The sequence below is a fragment of the Microcaecilia unicolor genome, chromosome 3 (assembly GCF_901765095.1).
Source record: "Microcaecilia unicolor chromosome 3, aMicUni1.1, whole genome shotgun sequence".
NCBI lineage: Eukaryota > Metazoa > Chordata > Amphibia > Gymnophiona > Siphonopidae > Microcaecilia > Microcaecilia unicolor.
Window position 1 is genome coordinate 325,980,035 of NC_044033.1, and position 21,430 is coordinate 326,001,464.

General features: G+C 42.9%; 1 protein-coding gene across 1 annotated transcript in view; it reads left to right on the forward strand.

Moving 5' to 3' along the window:
• The window catches only part of NOX3 (NADPH oxidase 3), a 109,788-nt gene that overhangs the window by 59,536 nt on the left and 28,822 nt on the right, over positions 1-21,430 (forward strand). Inside the window, exons 8-9 of the mRNA XM_030195489.1 lie at positions 9,696-9,788; positions 13,903-14,156. Coding sequence (XP_030051349.1) covers positions 9,696-9,788; positions 13,903-14,156 — 347 coding nt within the window. The remainder of the gene's footprint in view (positions 1-9,695; positions 9,789-13,902; positions 14,157-21,430) is intronic.

Below are 21,430 nucleotides of genomic sequence, written 5' to 3' on the forward strand. Positions count from 1 at the left end.
GGCTCGCTGATCTCGTCTCATGGTTTTCAGTATCATCTTTATGCTGATGACACCCAGCTATACCTCTCCACACCTGACATCACTGCGGAGACTCAAGCCAAGGTATCGGCCTGTTTATCCGACATTGCGGCATGGATGTCCAACCGCCACCTGAAGCTGAACATGTCCAAGACCGAGCTCCTTGTCTTTCCTCCTAAACCCACTTCTCCTCTTCCTCCACTCTCTATCTCTGTTGATAACACCCTCATCCTCCCCGTCCCATCTGCCCGCAACCTTGGAGTCATCTTCGACTCCTCCCTCTCCTTCTCTGCGCATATCCAACAGACTGCCAAGACCTGTCGCTTCTTCCTCCTCAACATCAGCAAAATTTGCCCTTTCCTCTCTGAGCATACCACCAGAACTCTCGTCCATGCTCTCATTACCTCTCGCCTTGATTACTGCAACCTACTCCTCACCGGCCTCCCACTCGGCCATCTATCCCCCCTTCAATCCGTTCAGAACGCTGCTGCACGTCTTATATTCCGCCAAAACCGATATACTCACATCACCCCTCTCCTTAAATCACTTCATTGGCTTCCGATCAGATATCGCATACAATTCAAGCTCCTCCTCCTTACCTACAAATGCACTCAGTCTGCGGCTCCTCACTACCTCTCCACCCTCATCTCCCCCTATGTTCCCACCCGCAACCTCCGCTCACAGGACAAAGCCCTTCTCTCAGTACCCTTCTCCACCACTGCCAACTCCAGGCTCCGCTCATTCTGCCTTGCCTCACCTTATGCCTGGAATAATCTTCCTTTACCCATACGCCATGCCCCCTCCCTACCCATCTTCAAATCTCTGCTTAAAACTCACCTCTTCATTGTGAGGCCACAGGGAGCTACTTTTGACGCGGAATGCAGCCAGTAGGGAACGCCGGCAATTTGGAGATTTCGGCTTCTCCTGGCTATGAAGTCACCTTGAGCCCCGCCGCGCACATCCCTCCTCCCCAGCCGATCGGCACAAGTTCCTTCCTTATTGAATCGACGGGGTCCACTCCGGAAGATGGTAGGGGCCCAGAGGAACGCCGATTGGAAGCTTCATTTACATCTCAGGTTGGAACGGAGGGCAGTTTGCCCATGGAATCGCCGCGGATCGAGGGAGGAGGACCTGAGGGACTGGGTGAGACTCGTGAGCGGTTTTCTGAAAGGTTTGAATTACCTAAAGAGCTAGTAACTAAACCGAAAGAAGTGACATTAGATGCATTATGGGACTTAGTTTCTAATTTGGGACAAACCTTCTTAAAACAGACTAATGAAGTAATGCCAAAAGTAAAATCCTTGGAAATTGATTTACAAAAAAAAGATGAGCAGCTTAAAGAGTTAAATGATAAAGTGGATAAAATGGATCAAAGAATTGTGAAGATTGAAACAATACAACCTACTATGACGAAAGATTTGACAAACCTCAGACTGAAAACTGAAATTTTTGACAATTATACTAAAAGTCACAACCTGAGATTTGTTAACTTTCCTAGATTACAGAATGTTGCTCCTCTTGAGATGCTGAAACGCTATATGCGTGAAATTTTGATGATACCTGAGTCGAATCTACCACCACTGACTATGGCATATTATATTCCTGGGAAAAATTTGAACCAACGTGATAATCTGATCGATGTCTCTCTTTTGCTTCAGACTTCTGACTCTGAATTAGCAACTGCCGCCACGTTAGTGGCGACGGTTGCATTATTACCAGACAAGAGTTGGATCTTTCGTTTATTTTTCCGAAATAAAGATAAGCCTTTTTTGGGCTTTAAAATATTATTATTTCCTGATGTCTCTAAAGAGACTAGAAAACGGAGGAAACAATTCTTGCTCCTTAGGCCTGAGGTTTTGCACTTGGGGGGAACCTTTTTTTTAAGGTACCCCTGCAAGTGCATAATAAGGCTTAGGGAGAAGAAATACGTTTTCACAGAACCAGCTCACGTATCGGCACTTATTGCCTCGGTAAAAGTGGATAAGCATTAAATTATAAGATAACTCCACTTAGCAAGGTTTGCACCATCCGTTATATATTTCCTTTTGTTATACTCCCTTAGATATCCTAATCTTGGATTTCAAATTTATGGACTTGAGTATGGGTTTCCTTGAAAATGTATATTGTTTTCTCTTTATATATTTTCTTAATATCCCTTAGCAGTTATGTAACTGCCTTATCTTTGTATACTTTCTTAAGCAAGATGTTTCTTGTAATAAAATGGATAAATGAATAAATATTAAAATAAAAAAAAAATAAAAAAAAACTCACCTCTTCAATGCTGCCTTCGGCACCTAACCGCTCGAGAAATATAAAATACCCCAATCTATCCACCCTATCAGATTAACTGTTCACTCGTCCTCTAGATTGTTCACTTGTCTTTAGATTGTTCTCTTGTCTTTTAGATTATAAGCTCTTTGAGCAGGGACTGTCCTTCTATGTTTGAATTGTACAGCGCTGCGTAACCCTAGTAGCGCTTTAGAAATGGTTGTTGTTGTTGTTGTTGTTGTTGTTGTGATAATGGAAAATGAAAGCGCCCAGCTCAAAAACGAATAAATCCAAGGCATTTGTTCGTGGGAGGGGCCAGGATTCATAGTGCACTGGTCCCCCTCACATGCCAGGACACCAACCTGGCACCCTAGGGGGCACTTTTACAAAAACAAAAAAAAAGGTAAAAGAGCTCCCAGGTGCATAGCACCCTTCCCTTGGGTGTTGAGCCCCCAAAATCCCCCTCACAACCCACTGCCCACAAGTCTACACCATTACTATAGCCCTAAGGGGTGAAGGGGGGCACCTACATGTGGGTACAGTGGGTTTGGGGGGGTTGGACGACTAAGCATTAAGCAGCACAATTGTAACAGGTAGGGGGGGGATGGGCCTGGGTCCACCTGCCTGAAGTCCACTGCACCCCCTAACAACTGCTCCAGGGACCTGCATACTGCTGCCAGGGAGGTGGGTATGACATTTGAGGGTGAAAATAAAAAGTTGTGAAACATCATTTTTTGTGGTGGGAGAGGGTTAGTGACCACTGGGGGAGTCAGGGGAGGTCATCCCCGATTCCCTCTGGTGGTAATCTGGTCATTTAGGGCACTTTTTGGGGCCTTATTCGTGAAAAAACAGGGTCCAGGAAAAGTGCCCTAAATTCTAGCTACAAACGCATACTTTTTTTTCCATTATCGGCGAAAGGCGCCCATCTCTCCTCGGCCGATAACCACGCCCCAGTTCCACCTTCGCCACGCCTCCGACACGCCCCCGTCAACTTTGTACGCTTCCGCGATGGACTGCAGTTGAAAACGTCCAAAATCGGCTTTCCATTATACCGATTTATTCGTTTTTGTGAGATAAACGTCTATCTCCCGATTTGGGTCGAAATCTAGGCGTTTTTCTCTTTCGATTATAAGGTGGATAGTAATATAATTTTCATTCTGTAAACTGTGGAAGTCAGGAGGCTCAGTTTGAATTTGGAAGTGAGGTGAGGGTAGAGTTATGAATACCCATGTTAGATTTGAGAGAAGATGGGGGTCAATGTTCCCTCTAAGCGGAGCGCATGAGCGATTGCTTGTACATTTTAGGAATGTTGCTCACAGTTTTACATGGTTGCTCACAAAAGTTTTTTTATGTTATAAACAGAAATGCATTGCTAATTCTGTTGGTTTTTAAAACTTGTTGCTCACATGAAAAAAAATTTGCACACACCACGCCACTCCTTAGATGAAACATTGGATGGGGTATTCTGGAGGGCTCAAAGGACTTGTAGGACTTAGCAGAAAGGGTGACATAAAGCTGCAGAAGTGATTACACCTCCTGAAGAGAGAGAGAATAATATTACAAAGGTCTGGGGGGGGGGGGGGGGGGGGCTTTTACTAAAGCTTAGCTCGAGTTATCTGCAGCAGGGTTCATTTTATTCCTATGAGCCCTGCTGCAGATATTTGAGCTAAGCTTTAGTAAAAGACCCCCTGAGTGCTTAATTTCTTCTATATTTTTCTAAGTGTATGAAACTTGGAGTCTTTTGAACTGTATTTACTGACTAGTAAAATGCTCACTTAAGAGTAAAGAGAACGCATTTTCTCTCTCTGTGAGGTGCAATTTCTTTGTTTGTTTGTTTCTCTTGGGGGCAATTTCTCCGAATGGATTAGTTTCGCACACAGGAATGAGCCTCACTCCTAAGCCAGAGCATGTGGAGTATGATCTCAGTTTCTCAAAAGTACTACTATCGTTCACTGTAAAACTTGCATTGTACCAAAGAGAGCATCCCTCTGGAATTCCTAAGATGTAACACATATAGGCAACCTCTCCAGGTATGTCTGAACATTCTTTTAGATCAAGCCTATAGCATGCAAAACAATGGGGAGTATTCCTGTATATTTCTGCCACGTTTTTATTTAGTCTCAGACTGCATGTCTTGGTACTTGAGGGTCTTCTCTCTCTCTCTCTCTCTCTCTCTCTCTCTCTCTCTCTCTCTCTCTCTCTCTCTCTCTCTCTCTCTCTCCATGTGGTTTGCAGTTTTTCTTAAAGTGAAGGCTGTTATGCTGTGAAAAAACTTCAAGAGATACAGTTGCTTCTCCAGATAGACTGAAAAGTACTCATTTAATCCTGCTTATGGACTTCTCTTTGATTTTCAATTTGGTTTAAGTTTGTGAAAGTTCAGGCATTTTGAAATCCATTTTCCTACTAGTAAAAATGATTGGCTCTGAGGAAAAAGAAAGCACCTTGTCTCTTTGAGAGCCCTGTCTACCCTGTCCTTCACCTACTTACCCCATTTCTTGTTTTTCTTATAGTTTATTTTGTGCAGCAGATAAATTGGTCCCTGTTCTCAAAGCCACACTAGCAGTTGGCGGTGTGGTACTGCTGACACAGTCCATTCATTTTGAATGGGCTATGTCGGCAATGTCGTGGGGGTGGGGGGAAAATGTTTTCCATGTTTTGTGCCAAACTTTTTTTTTCTCTTGTCTGTAAGCTCCATAGAGGTGGGAATCTCTTATGTGTAGTGTAACACTGTCTTTTTTTTTTAAGCTCATGCCTTTCAAGTAGTAACTCAAGGCAAGTTACAGTTAGGTCCAGTAGGCAGTTTGTTGTCCCCAGAGGGTTTACAATTTAAATGGTTCTTTTACTAAGGTGTGCTAATGATAAATGCACACTAAATCCTGCATGCTCCGACCACTTTTTACCGTAGCCATAAACCCCTTGGTTTCCATGGAGGCAGTAAATGGCCATGCACTAATAGCAACGGCTGTGCACTGTCCATTACTGCTAGGCATGCTCCCCCCACCCCCATGCTAGAAAATGAAATGTATTTTCTGGTTTCAGGAAATGGCACACGCTGAACACAGGAGTATCGCCAGACATCTGGGTGTGTACGGTGGTAGTGCTGTTTTCCCACATGCTACCTGCACAGTAGCTCTACCAGCCTTTAGTAAAAGGGCCCCCAAGTGACTAACATTTGAACCCTGGTTTTATTAATTCTTAGCCCACTGCTTTGAACTAACCATACCCTCTCCAAAAGACATTGCACAATGTGATACCCGCAAGCGAGCCTTCTCTGGAGTAGCCCCCACACTCTGGAATGCACTGCCTGAAAGGCTTCACTTAACACAAGACTATCTCTACTTCAGGAAGCAAGTGAAAGCTTGGCTCTTCAACCAGGCCTTCAATGGAAGAAGTAACTAACTTGTTAGTCTCACTTATACACACAAGGAGTGACATGGGTTGCACATACTGCAGCAGGACATGTTTATCCACTCCTACCCTAGCTAAGATAATATTTAACCCTCTCTGACGTCATGTGCACCTTTCTTTAAATTAGTCACCTTATTTTGTAATTCCTCTTACTCTCTTACCTATATGTTCGATCTTTGCTTATACCCTACACTATCAATGAAAATGTTCTATTACATATTGTGTTGACATTGTAAGTAGTATACTATCAGGCTCATTTTCGAAAGAGATAGACGTCCAAAAAGTGACATAAATCGCACTTGGACGTCCATCTCTCAGAGACATCCAAATTGGTATAATCGAAACCCGATTTTGGACGTCTCTAACTGAAGTCCATCACAAGGACGTCCAAATTTCAAGGGGGCATATCGGAGGCATGGTGAAGGCAGGACTTGAGCGTTCCTAAGACTTGGACATCTTCGTCCATGAGTAAAACTTGGATGTTTTCATCTGGACCTATTTTTATTACGAATAAGGCACAAAAAAGTGCCTGGAATGACCAGATGACCACTGAAGGGAATCTGGGACGACCTCCTCTTACTCCCCCAGTGGTCACTAACCCCCTCCCACCCTCAACAACATTATTAAAAATATTACTTGCCCAGCCTCAGATGTCATACTCAGTGCACTTCAGACAGGCCCATACCCCCCCTACCTGTCACATTTGTGGAGGAAACAGCAAGCCCTCCAAAACCCACCAGACTGGGGTTTTAGGGGGTTTGGGAGGGGCCCAGCATACAAGGTAAGGGAGCTATGTACCTTGGAGCATTTTATGAAGTCCACTGCAATGCCCCCTAGGATGCCCAATTGCTCTCCTGGTATGTCGGGGACCAGTGCACTACAAATGCTGGCTCCTCCCACGTCCAAATGGCTTGCATTTGGATGTTTTTGACTTGAATATCTTTGGTTTCGAAAATCGCCGAAAGTCAAAGACGTCCAAATCTAAGGACGTCCAAATCCAAGAACGTCCTTGGTATTTTCGAAACGAAAGATCGACGTCCGTCTTTTTTCAAAAATGACTTTTTCCCCACCTCCGGATTTGGACGTTTTACAAAGACGTCCAAATCCCAACTTAGACGTTTATTTCGAAAATGCCCCTCCACGTCATACTTTGTATTGTTATTTGAATACTTTTACTGCTGTAATTGTCTTTTGCTCATGTTTGATTTATTCTTACTGTGCACCTCCTTGAGTGAATTTCTTCAAAAAGGCGGTAAATAAATCCTATTAAATAAATAAAATAAACTGTAGGCTACTCTTCCACTCCTACATACATATTTAGTAGTAGTATGCTCTGCAGCCTGATGTGGATTGCTTTATGCAGCATAGGTATTAACACTACATCCAGCATGAAGTAATTTAATTTTTCTTAGGGTTCTATACATGTGCATTATCATTACACCGGGGAGGAAGTAGTAGAGCGTACATGTATACAAATTCTGTGTGTTGATGCTGGTTGTTCATGGGTGTTAGCTAATACTCATCCACAATAACCACACCATACTGTTCTCTCCCAGTCGCACAAAATTTAAAAATTCTTGGAGTTACCATCGACCGAAACCTCACACTCGATACTCACGTGAAGAACACAACGAAAAAGATGTTCCACTCCATGTGGAAACTCAAAAGAGTAAAACCTTTCTTCCCGAGATATATCTTCCGTACCATGGTACAGTCAATGGTAATAAATCATCTGGACTACTGTAATGCACTATATGCTGGCTGCAAAGAACAAACTATCAAAAAACTCCAAACAGCCCAGAATACCGCCGCCAGACTCATATTTGGAAAAACTAAATATGAAAGTGCAAAACCTCTAAGAGAGAAACTTCACTGGCTCCCACTCAAGGAACGCGTTGCGTTCAAGATCTGCACGATTGTACACAAAATCATTCACGCAGACGCCCCAATCTACATGTTAAACCTTGTGGACTTGCCTCCCAGAAACGCCATAAGATCATCCTGCAAATTTCTCAATCTGCACTTCCCCAGCTGTAAAGGACTAAAATACAAGCTGATACACGCCACCACCTTCTCTTACATGAGCACGCAGTTGTGGAATGCACTACCTACAGCCTTGAAAGCTATTGACGAAATAACCAACTTCCGCAAATCTGTGAAGACACATCTCTTCCACAAGGCCTACAAAGAGAACCCATGGAGGGGCATAATTGAACGAAAACGCCTATCTCCATGGGCGTTTATCTCCGAGAACGGGTCCGTGAAGGGGCGGACCGAACCATATTTTCGAAAAAAATAGACGCCCATGTTTTATTCAACAATGTGTGAGCTGGGCGTTTTTGTTTTTCAGCGATAATGGAAAATGAAAGCGCCCAGCTCAAAACGAATAAATCCAAGACATTTATTCGTGGGAGGGGCCAGGATTCGTAGTGTACTGGTCCCCCTCACATGCCAGGACATCAACCGGGCACCCTAGGGGGCACTTTTACAAAACCAACAAAACAGGTAAAAGAGCTCCCAGGTGCATAGCACCCTTCCCTTGTGTGTTGAGCCCCCCAAATCCCCCTCAAAACCCACTGCCCACAAGTCTACACCATTACTATAGCCCTAAGGGGTGAAGGGGGGCACCTACATGTGGGTACAGTGGGTTTGGGGGGGTTGGACGACTAATAAGCATTAAGCAGCACAATTGTAACAGGTAGGGGGGATGGGCCTGGGTCCACCTGCCTGAAGTCCACTGCACCCCCTAACAACTCCTCCAGTGACCTGCATACTGCTGCCAGGGAGCTGGGTATGACATTTGAGGATGAAAATAAAAATTTGTGAAACATCATTTTTTTGTGGTGGGAGGGGGTTAGTGACCACTGGGGGAGTCAGGGGAGGTCATCCCCGATTCCCTCCAGTGGTCATCTGGTCATTTAGGGCACTTTTTGGGGCCTTATTCGTGAAAAAACAGGGTCCAGGAAAAGTGTCCTAAATTCTAGCTAAAAACGCATACTTTTTTCCCATTATCAGTGAAATGCGCCCATCTTTGTTCGGCAGATAACCACGCCCCAATTCCGCCTTCGCCACACCTCTGACACGCCCCCATCAACTTTGTCTGCATCCACGACGGAGTGCAGTTGAAAACGTCCAAAAATCGGCTTTCGATTATACCGCTTTATTCGGTTTTGTGAGATAAACGTCCATCTCCCGATTTAGGTCGGAACTTGGGCGTTTTTCTCGTTCGATTATAAGCAGGATAGCCTACAAAACTACCTCACCAATCCACCCAGTTATCACAGTCCACTTTCTATCCTGCCTAACACCTTCTCTCTCTCTCTTCCCTTACCTAATCATTGTGCATTACTAATTGTATCTGATATCATGGAATGATTATGTCATAACCAAACTCTGTAAGCCACATTGAGCCTGCAAATAGGTGGGAAAATGTGGGATACAAATGCAATAAATAAATAATAAATAAATAAATAACACATGTTTAAGATGGGCATGAATTAATGCATAGGTCATTATCTGGTGCAACAGGCAACAATCAATTTCCTGCATCAATGCAAAATCTGCAGCAATAATCAAAGCAGAAATACACACATTTTTTCTTTGATTACTAACCCAGGATTAAGTGCCACAGAAATCTGTACCTGCTCTTACTGTGGATACACTTTCCTTTGGAAATAACTTGAACTGATTTGAAAAATGTAATCTATGCATTTTATTTCCCTTCCTCAACCTAAACATGCCCTTGGGAACCCCTCTAAATAATACTAATAAAACTGCATGTATTGTAGAGCAATGCACATAATTTTACTCACAGTGAGGGTGGGCAATTTTCAAACAACTAATTTCTGCCTGTAAAACACTGTATATTACATTTTCATGATTGTAAAGTAGCCTATTTTTAAAATGTGTGCTGGCTTCTGTTTATAATTAGACTGCTTTCACTGGAATCAAATATTTGTAGTTCAAGATGTGTTTTTTGTTTACTATTTTTCTTTTAACAGACTTGGAAATGGATTTTAGGTCCTATGGTGTTGTATATGTGTGAGAGAATAATTAGGTTCTGTCGATCTCAGCAGGAAGTTATCATTACCAAGGTATGTATCACCTTCTGTTGGAGAGAAAAACATTGAACAGAGCCTACTATTTTTAGTAGCAATTTTAAGGTTGTAGCTTTTGTAATGATCTGTCTGTATTCTAATGGTTTATCAGCACTACTCTGTTTTATTTATTAGTTCAACAAGTGTGAATAATTTTAGCTGTATCAATATGCAAGATCTGAAGGAACTAAGATTTTTTTTTTTTTATTCTCTAGAGACAATTTAATGTTTTCTGAATTAGGTAGCCTACCACTTTAAGCAGCTGTTTGCTCACCAGTACTGTAACTGAGTAAATGGGTCTTAAAAACATAACCAGTTCTGTGGGGGTAATTCTCTTCTCATATAACTTCTTTATAAAGTAGCAAAACATTGACACTGAGCCCTTTTTAATGAGTAACAGAAACTCAGTGGAACAACCACCATACCATGAACAGGACATAACTCAACATGACCTTCTGGTCCTGTCCTCCACCTTTGGTTGTTAGTTCCAAAAGAACATCAAAGTCTTCACCTCAAATTTTAGTCCAAAACAGAGTAACAACTTTCCCACACGGTAACACATTAAGGGCCCTGTTTACTAAGCTGCACTAAGGGCGCGCTAGAATGTTTAGCATACCTAAAGACCTTACGAGACTGAGAGACTGGGCATCCAAATGACAGATGACGTTTAATGTGAGCAAGTGCAAAGTGATGCATGTGGGGAAAAAGGAACCCAAACTATAGCTATGTTATGCAAGGTTCCACATTAGGACTCACTGACCAAGAAAGGGATCTAGGTGCCTTCATTGATGATACATTGAAACCCTCTGTTCAGTGTGCGGCGGTGGCTAAGAAAGCAAATAAAATGTTAGGTATTATTAGGAAATGAATGGAAAACAAAAATGAGGACGTTATTATGCCTTTGTTTCGCTCCATGATGCGACTGCACCTCAAATATTGTGTGCAATTCTGGTCACCGCATCTCAAAAAAGATATAGTGGAATTAGAAAAGGTACAGAGAAGGGCGACAAAAATGATAAAGGGAATGGGAAGACATTCCTATGAGGAAAGGCTAAAGCGGCTAGGGCTCTTCAGCTTGGAGAAGAGATTGATGAGGGGAGATATAATAGAGGTCTATAAAATAATGAGTGGAATGGAACGGGTATACGTGAATCGCTTGTTTACTCTTTGCAAAAATACTAGGACTAGGAGCCACACAATGAAGATATAAAGTAGTAAATTTAAAACGAATCATAGAAAATAACTCAATGTATAATTAAACTCTGGAATTCATTACCAGAGAATGTAAAGCAGTTAGCTTAAAGGTTTGGATAGCTTCCTAGAAGAAAAGTCCATAAGCCATTATTAAAATGACTTGGGGAAAATCCACTGCTTATTTCTAGGATAAGCAGCATAAAATGTATTGTACTGTTCTGGGATCTTGCCAGGTACTTGTAACCTGGATTGGCCACTGTTGGAAACAGGATGCTGGGCTTGATGAACCTTCGGTCTGTCCTGGTATGGCAATACTTATGTATTTTGTACCTCTTCATTTTGGGATCCTGCTTAGCGGTCTATGCCCCAGAATTCTCAGCCTGATCCATCCATCTTCTGTGGCTGTACACAGCACACTTCCCCAGGCTTCTCTCCATCCTCTCTCTCTTTATTTTTGGGGAGAGCTTTTATGGGGCTTTGAGACTACATCCCACCCTTCACATGGGGCCTCCACAACCTCACAGGCCAATCTCACGTGGATTGTGAAAAATTGCAAGAAGACTTTAGGAAACTGGAAGACTGGGCATCCAAATGGAGGATGAGATTTAATGTGGACAAATGCAAACTGATGCACATTAGGAAGAATAATCCAAATCATAGTTACTTGATGCTAGGGTCCACCTTCGGAGTCAGCACTCAAGAAAAAGATCTAGGTGTCATTGTAGATAATACACTGAAACATACACATACACATTGTTTTTTGAGAAATGACCCCTGGAAAGCACTTGGGGTGGGGGGGTCTTTACTAAGCCATGGTAGCATTTTTAGCTTGCAGTAGAAATCAGCTGGCGGTAAACATCAAGATGCGCACACGAATATAATAGGCGTCTCAGCATTTACCGCCCGCTGATTTCCACTGCAAGCTAAAAATGCTACCGCAGTTTAGTAAAATACCCCCTTATAGAATTATATTTTTAAATGAAGGAAAAGCACGCAGAGGCTTAACTTTACAAATGCTCTCTAAACTAAGCTATACCTCATTGTGGACAGTTAAGTTCTGTGAGGGGAGCAGTTCTGGGAAGGAAAGAAAAGCTATAGGAACACCCCTTTCCATATTCAGCAGAAGGTAATATTAGGGGACTTGCATGAGTTGCATATTGCCTCCCATTTCTAACCTTTTGTAGGTGGATAGCACAATGGCATAGCCACAGGTGGGCCTGGGTGGGCTGAGGCCCACCCACTTAGAGCGTAGGCCCACCCAACAATAGCGCACGTTTAGCTGTAGCTGGTGGGGATTTCAAGCTCCGCTAGCTGAAGACTTCCCCCTGATGGTAATGAAAATGCTACACTCCATGATACCGGCAGTTTTCAGCGCATGCCTGCTGCAGACTGCCAAGGTGGAAAGAAGCATTTTCCTGCCAGCTGAGATATATTTTTGGTGGAGGGGGGAGGGAAGAGAACATTTCATGCCCACCAATTCTTGCCTAGGCCCACTCAAAATCTGTTGTCTGGCTACGCCCCTGGGATAGCACGCTGTGAGATACAGGTAAGAGAAGGCTTGCTCTGAAGTGGTGCTCTTCAAATGTTGGCAAGAGCCCTAACTGCCAGAACAAAACCATAATTCAAGCTGGAGACAGTCTGAAGAAGTGGCATCCATTCTGTTCAAGTTCTAATTTTCTAGCCATTAGGCTTATATGTTAAGCAATAACAATTCCTTCACTCAGTAGAAAACTATTTGGAAAACTGATATTTAAATTCCTTTCTCAGGTGAATTGCCAATAAAGATAAAGGGTAGAGGGTGTCTAGTATAAGAACCCCACCATTCTGCTCTATAAATATATGTTGGAAAGCATTCCCAAACCCATGCCTCTGCGTGCTTTCCCTGCATATTGCAAAGGGTATTTTCACTACTTATCATGAGTAGTAGGAACTACATTTCTCAATATCTCCTTATGCAATTCAACCAATGGTTCTCAACCTTTCTTCTTTTGTGACACAACTGACAAACATTGTTCACCTGTGGGACACACTGAACACTACAATTCACATGTGATCAAAATTTTAACTCCCCCCCCCCCCCCCATATCATTCCATTGCTGCTAACAATAATACAAGGGAAACACAGAAGCAATGGTGGTGACCATGAGGAGGAGAGGGAGTGGTGGAGCGGAGGCCTGAAACAATTCCATTTGGGGCTGGTGGCAGAAGGACTAATTATGGAGATTTCAAGCACCTAACTTCAAAGATATCAACTTTCCCCAATCTACTGTGCACGTGGTTGGTAAGGAAAACACAAGTCTGGTCTCAAATATTTGGTTCTCAAAAAATTTAGACTATTTCATCCACTTAGAGCAATGTCTGTCACCAACAAAAAACCACAAAAAGAGTGCACTTTGGTTATTGAGCACTTCTCAGTTGTGAGTATACAGGACGTGGTCGTTTTGGCACACAGTGCACTCTTTGTGGTTTGTCAAATATTTGGTGACATACCTCCCACCTCTTGGTGACACACTGGTTGTGAGCCACTGATTTAAAGAAACAAGCAAAGGTTCTTGTTTGTAGCTCCAATTTCTTGCACAACATTAGGTGCATTAATGGAACTTCTGAAGAAAAACTGTTTGCCATGCAGAATTGTAAGAAGGCGATCTGTGAAAATTGTAAGGGAAAACATCCTAGTCATATAGATACCATCGCAATATTTGCCTTAGTTTTTGCGTATTATTTTCTTGATATTTCTGGATGATACGCTGGCAAATTCTAGTTGTTGGGATATAAGTAAAGGCTCTGAATTAGAAAAAAAATAAATTTAAACGAGGTTTTTCTGCAAATGTTTTAGTATGTATATGTAGTGAGTAAAAAAGCTGTATCAAGTGTTAAATAGTTAATAAAAATAACAACATTTGTTGTTATCATGTAGGTGGTGACTCATTCTTCTGGAGTCCTTGAACTTCAAATGAAAAAACGAGGCTTTAAAATGCAGCCTGGCCAATATATATTCCTGCAATGTCCTTTGGTGTCACGATTGGAGTGGCACCCTTTCACACTCACCTCAGCCCCTGAAGAAGAGTTTTTCAGTGTGCATATTAGGGTAGTTGGAGACTGGACAGAAGCCCTCTTCAAAGTCTACATACCTGAGAAAAATATGTTTCGGGAGCCCTGGAAACTGCCAAGGTTTGAACATGCCTTTTCCATTTTTATCCACTGTTACATGCTTTACATTGCATATATGGAGAGCAATTTTCAAAAAAGATCTGCACAGACAAGATAGTTAGTTAATTAAGGTATGGTGAATTTTCAGCCACAATCTAGTCAGCTAGGTCCTGGCTGAAAATACTCCTAACCTTAGCATACAGGAAAAAGAAGATCTCCCAGCTGAGCTTCTTAAAAAAGGTGGGTAGAGCTTTAGAAAAAAATGTTTCTCTTCTACCTCAGTGGACTAGGCAGTTGATGATCAAATCCCACCCCCATCTCAGCAGCCCAATCTGAAGGGAATCTCCTACCAAACTCCTAAACCTCAGATCCCAGACCCATCTCTTACCCTTAAGCACCTTTTTGTTGTATAATCTTTAAGCTCTGCCCTTAATCCCAACCTAATTTTAAACATGTAACAGTAGCTGTATAGTGAACTATATGCAGGTTACATGTAATGCAGCTGGTAAACTTCAAATTAAAGCATTTATATGGTCACACCTGCTGCTTCTTCACAATTTATATTCCACCAGTGTTGCTATGCTCATATTAGCCCTCTCCTCAAGTCACTTCATTGGTTCCCTATCCATTTCCACATACAGTTCAAACTCCTCTTATTGACTTACAAGTGCATTCACTCTGCAGCTCCTCAGTATCTCTCCACTCTTATCTCTTCCTACACTCTACACTCCTCCCCGGGAACTCCGTTCACTGGGTAAATCTCACTTATCTACACCCTTCTTCTCCACTGCTAACTCCAAACTCCGTTCTTTTTATCTTGCTGCACCATATGCCTGGAATAGACTGCCTAAACCAGCACATCAAACTTCATCTCTGGCTGTCTTCAAATATAGGCTAAACGCCCACCTTTTTGATGCTGCTTTTAACTCCTAACCCTTACTCGCTTGTTCAGCACCCATGTTTTTTTCATTCCCACCTTAGTAATTACCTTATCCCTTATTTGTCCTGTTTGTCTGTCCTAATTAGATTATAAGCTCTGTCGAACAGGGACTGTCTTTTCATGTTCAAGTGTACAGCGCTGCGTACGTCTAGTAGCGCTACAGAACTGATAAGTAGTAGTAGTAAAACTGATTTTGAAAATTCACCCCTAGAAGACTGGTCAAATGCTTGGCAGTTGGACTTTAATACCAAGAAGTGAAGAGTGATGCATTTGGGGTACAGAAAAAAGTTGTATGTGATTGGAATGGTGAAGTTGACATGCACAGACCAGGACAGAGATCACAGGGCCATAGGGGCCAATATTCAAACCATGGGAGTTAGACCAGCTATCTTCTGCAGTTGGTGCTAAGCCTGAATATTCAATGCCGGGCCGTTTCCAGTGACCGACATTGAATATTCGGTTTATTTTTGGCCGGTTTAAAGATAACCGGCTAAGTCAATATTCAGATTTAGCCAGTTGTCTTTAAATTGGCCAAAGATATCCAACGTTTTCACATGGGCAAATATGGCTGCTAAACTGGCTTTAAAAATCAGCAGATAGCCAGTTATATCAAGCGATATAACCAGCCATCTGTTAGCGGCTGACTGGGGTTATTCAGTGGAAGATATACCCTGCTGAATATTGGCGGATAGTCAGTTAAGCACTATTTAACTGGTCAGCAGCCATTCTGGCCGATTAAATAGCGCTAAATAGCAGGGGGATAGTGTCGGTGTCTGATGATCTCAAGGTAGTGATAAGGCAATGGCCAAAGCCAGAGAAATGCTAGGCTGCATAAAGAGATGGATAACTATCAGAAAAAGGAAGGTGACAATGGCCCTGTATAGTTTTGGAATCCGTATCTTAGTAAGGATATAAAAAGGCTAGATACAATCCAAAGAAATGCAACCAAAGTAGTGCAGAGTCTGCACCAAAAAAGACATGTGAGATGAAACTTGAGGATCTAAATATGTATACGAGAAAAGGGATAGAGGAGATTAAATACAGAAATATACATACTAAAAAATATATTAATGCACTAACAATAAACTCTTTCCAAAGGAGAGTAAGCTATAGGAATGGGGGTATGATATGAAGCTCCAAGGAGGTAAACTCAGGAAATATTTTTTTCCTGGGAAAGGGTGTTAGATGCTTGGAATGCCCTTCTGGAGAGGGTGATGAAGACAAAAAACAGTGATGGAATTCAAAAAAGGCATGAGATAAATACAGAGTATCCCTTAAATGGAAAGTGGATAGAAATCAAGCCTTGATCCCTTCAGCTCAAAACAGCAGTGAAATGACTTCAGCACTTCTAAGAAGAAAGGAGGGGTGAAGGGGGGACTTTACTAAGAGCAGCAGTTAGAATCCTAGATGAAGGCATTGGTGATAACCTTCCCATAGTGGCAGTTACAACACAAAAAGAAGGCATAGGGAGTACACAAAGTAGCAGTTGTAATCGCTTTATTGGGCGGACTAGATAACAGTGGCGTAGCCACGGGGGGGGGGGGCCCCCCCCCCAAACACATACACACACACTTTGGTCTCAGGCATCCTCCAAACCTGCACTGCACCCGTTAAACAGCTGGCGAGAATGCCAAAACCCTGTCAGCCAAAGAAATTCCCTGCTGAGCCACTCCCCTCCTCCTCACGCTGATAAAGTAACCCAGAAGTTTGCGGTTTAAAAAAGGTTTGCATAATTTCCTAAAAGAAAGTCCATAAGTCATTATCAAGATGGACTTGGGAAAATCCACTTCTTATCGCTAGGATAAGCAGCATAAAATCTGTTTTAGTGTTTGGGATCTTGCCAGGTACTTGTGATCTGGATTGGCCACTGTTGGAAACAGGATACTGGGCTTGATGGACCTTCGGTCTTTTCCAGTATGGCAACGTTTATGTTCTTATGTTAGGGTGTCTTCAGCCATCAATGCTGGGACACCTCATGCTCAGTTCATAAGTACATAAGTATTGCCACACTGGGAAAAGACCAAGGATCCATCGAGCCCAACATCCTGTCCACGACAGCGGCCAATCCAGGCCAAGGGCACCTGGCAAGCTTCCCAAACGTACAAACATTCTATACATGTTATTCCTGGAATTGTGGATTTTTCCCAAGTCCATTTAGTAGTGGTTTATGGACTTGTCCTTTAGGAAACCGTCTAACCCCTTTTTAAACTCTGCCAAGCTAACCACCTTCACCACGTTCTCCGGCAACGAATTCCAGAGTTTAATTATGTGTTGGGTGAAGAAAACTTTTATCCGATTTGTTTTAAATTTACTACACTGAAGTTTCATCGCATGCCCCCTAGTCCTAGTATTTTGGAAAGCGTGAACAGACGCTTCACATCCACCTGTTCCACTCCACTCATTATTTTATCTGCCTCTATCATGTCTCCCCTCAGCCGTCTCTTCTCCAAACTGAAAAGCCCTAGCCTCCTTAGTGTTCATAGGGAAGTCGTCCCATCCCCGTTATCATTTTAGTCGCCCTTCGCTGCACCTCTTCCAATTCTACTATATCTTTCTTGAGATGCGGCGACCAGAATTGAACACACTACTCAAGGTGCGGTCGCACAATGGAGCAATACAACGGCATTATAACATCCTCACACCTGTTTTCCATACCTTTCCTAATAATACCCAACATTCTATTAGCTTTCCTAGCTGCAGCAGCACACTGAGCAGAAGGTTTCAGTGTATTATCGACGAAGACACCCAGATCCCTTTCTTGGTCTGTAACTCCTAATGTGGAACCTTGTATAACGCAGCTATAATTTGGGTTCTTTTTTCCCCACATGCATCACCTTGCACTTGCTCACATTAAAAGTCATCTGCCATTTAGCTGCCCAGTCTCCCAGTCTCGTAAGGTCCTTCTGTAATTTTTCACAATCCTGTAGCGAGTTAACAACTTTGGATAACTTTGTGTCATCAGCAAATTTAATTATCTCGCTAGTTACTCCCATCTCTAAATCATTTATAAATATATTTTAAAGCAGCGGTCCTAGCACAGACCCCTGAGGGACCCCACTAACTACCCTTCTCCATTGTGAATACTGCCCATTTAACCCCACTCTCTGTTTCCTATCCTTCAACCAGTTTTTAATCCACAATAGGACATTTCCTCCTATCCCATGACCCTCCAATTTCCTCTGTAGCCTTTCATGAGGTACCTTGTCAAACGCCTTTTGAAAATCCAGATAGACAATATCAACCGGCTCCCCTTTGTCCACATGTTTGTTTACTCCTTCAAAGAATTGAAGTAAATTGGTCAGGCAAGATTTCCCCAAACAAAAGCCGTGCTGACTTGGTCTCAGTAATCCATGTCCTTGGATGTGCTCTGTAATTTTGTTGTTGATAATAGCCTCTACCATTTTCCCCGGCACCAACGTCAGACTCACCGGGCTATAATTTCCTAGATCTCCCCTGGAACCTTTTTTTAAAAATCGGCCTTACATTGGCCACCCTCCAATCTTCCGGTACCACGCTTGATTTTAAGGATAAATTGCATATCACTAACAGTAGCTCCGCAAGCTCATTTTTCAGTTCTATCAATACTCTAGGATGAATACCATCCGGTCCTGGAGATTTGCTACTCTTCAGTTTGCTGAACTGCCCCATTACGTCCTCCAGGTTTACCGTGAAGTCAGTAAATTTCTCCGACTCGTCCGCTTGAAATACCATTTCCGACACCGGTATCCCACCGAAATCTTCCTCGGTGAAGACCGAAGCAAAGAATTCATTCAATCTCTCCGCTACGTCTTTATCTTCCTTTATCGCCCCTTTTACCCCTCGGTCATCCAGCAGCCCAACCGATTCTTTTGCCGGCTTCCTACTTTTAATATACCGAGAAAAAAAATTTTGCTATGTTTTTTTGCCTCTAATACTATCTTTTTTTCGTAATCCCTCTTGGCCTTCTTTACCTGCACCTTGCATTTGCTTTGACACTCCTTATGCTGCTTCTTGTTATTTTCAGACGGTTCCTTCTTCCATTTTGTGAAGGTGTTTCTTTTAGCCCTAATAGCTTCCTTCACCTCACTTTTCAACCACGCCGGCTGTCTTTTGGACTTCCATCTTTCTTTTCTAATTTGCGGAATGTTTGGCCTGGACCTCCAGGAGGTATTTTGGAACAGCGTCCATGCCTGTTGTACAGTTTTTACCCTCTCAGTTGCCCCCCTAAGATTTTTTTTTTACCGTTCTTCTCATTTTAGCATAGTCTCCTTTTTTAAAAATTAAACGCTAACGTATTTGACTTCCTGTGTATAGTTACTTCAAGGTTGATATCAAAACTGATCATATTATGATCACTGTTATCAAGCGGCCCCAGAACCATAACGTCCCTCACCAGATCATGTGCTCCACTAAGGACCAAGTCTAGAATTTTTCCTTCTCTCGTCGGCTCCTGCACCAGCTGTGTAAAGTGAGCATGTGCGGCTGGAGGCACCAACTTCTGGGTTACTGCAGCAACACAAAGAGGGGAGTGGCTTGGCAGGGAATTTCATTGGCTGGATGAGCTTAGGCATCCCCACCAGCAAAGGTATTATTTTTAATGTACCAGGAGGGGGAGGTAATACGTTGCCTCCTCAGTTCACCGTTAGGCCCCCCCCCAAAAAAAAATTGGAGGGCTGGTTATGTCTCTGCTAGTTGGACCATTTTATTTTATTTATTAGGATTTATATACCTCCTTTTTGAAACAATTCGCCTAAGTTACAGGAAAAAATAAGTTGAACATAGGCAATAGACAACTACAGCAGTAAAAATATTCAAGTAACAGTACATAGTATGGCGTGGAGGTGTATTTTCAAAGCACCATGACTTACAAAGTTACATGTGTAGCTTTGAAAATGAGCCCCATTTTATGCTACTTAAATTGTCAATACAATGTGCAATAAAATATTTGAATAGACATCATGGAAGCAAAGGTGGAACATATAGACAGATTAGATTAGAGCAATAGGAGTTAGAAAATAAGGGGACTGATTTAAAGAAAGTTGTATGTGAAGTCAGAAAAGGTACATGAATATAATCTCAGCTAGGGTAGGAGTGGGTAAGAAAGTCCTGCTACAGTATGTGCAGTCAGTGTTACTCCTTGTGTGTGTGTGACCAGCAAGTTAATTGCTTCTTTCATTAAAGGCTTGAGAGACGAACCAAGCTTTCACCTGTTTCCTCATGATCTTGAAATTTAGCAACCACTATTTGTTTTGAGAGAGGGAGAAATTGTTTGCTGCACATTCCCTGAAGTACAGAGTCAGTCCTGGAAACAATCCATCAAATGTTCAAGAGAGACATCAGCAGGGTTTGACGATCTGGAACCAGGGCCACCGAGAGGGGAAAGGAGGAGTGGCAAAATTCCCTGGGCCCAGCCTCCAAGGGGGGCTGGGCACTAGGATCTGTCTCTCTCTCCTGCTCCTGTCGGGACCCAGGTGATTGTGTTAAAGCGATAACCTGGTGCCGGCAAACAGGAGCAGGAGAGAGACAGACTCCAGTGCAGGGCCCCCTTGGAGTCCAGGAAGGAGCAGATGCACTGATGTAGGAAGGTAGGGGGTGGAGAGCTGTGGCGGCCTGAGTGAGGGGTGGCAACAGATGCATCCCAAGTGGGAGGGCAGCGGCTGCAACGGCCCTGGCCCAGGCCCAACTCTGTGTCTCAGCGGTCCTGTCTGGAACAGCTTGATCTATACTTAAGCCCAAGATCAGAGAAATAGACCTGGCACAAGGAACAGCAACCTGATCCTCAAATAATAAGGGTTCTGAGGCATTCATTCCCAGGAAGACTTCCTCTGTATGCCCCAGATTCACCCAAATCCTGAAAACTACTAGTTCTGGGACCTCCAAATGGGGCTCAAAGATTCCTCAAGCAAAGGAGAAGATTAAACTAAAAGTTTTTGAGAGCTCAAGTTGTGTTCTGAGCAAGATGTTTGTCCATAGGAACTTTCGCCACATCTGCAGTCCTCGAGAGAGTCAAAGGACCTGATCCAGACTTAACTTTCCTCTTCCCATATTGAAGACATGTAATATCCAGGGCCTCCTTTGATCACCCACCTCTTCAGGCATGTGCCCATAGCTGTGCCACAAGAAGGTCACCAGATACTGATCTCCCAGATAGATCTTCCTCTGGTATCTCTTTAATGACAGGCTGTCCCTGATTGAGCTCCCTGGGCACATACTGCTTATCAGTGCTCTAGATGCTCTCTCTCCTTCCTCTATACGTACAAAACTTTACCGCATTTTAGTAAAAAGGCCCCTTTATGTATTTATTTATTTATTTATTTATTTGTAGCATCTGTATCCCACATTTTCCCAACAATTTGCAGGCTCAATGTGGCTTACA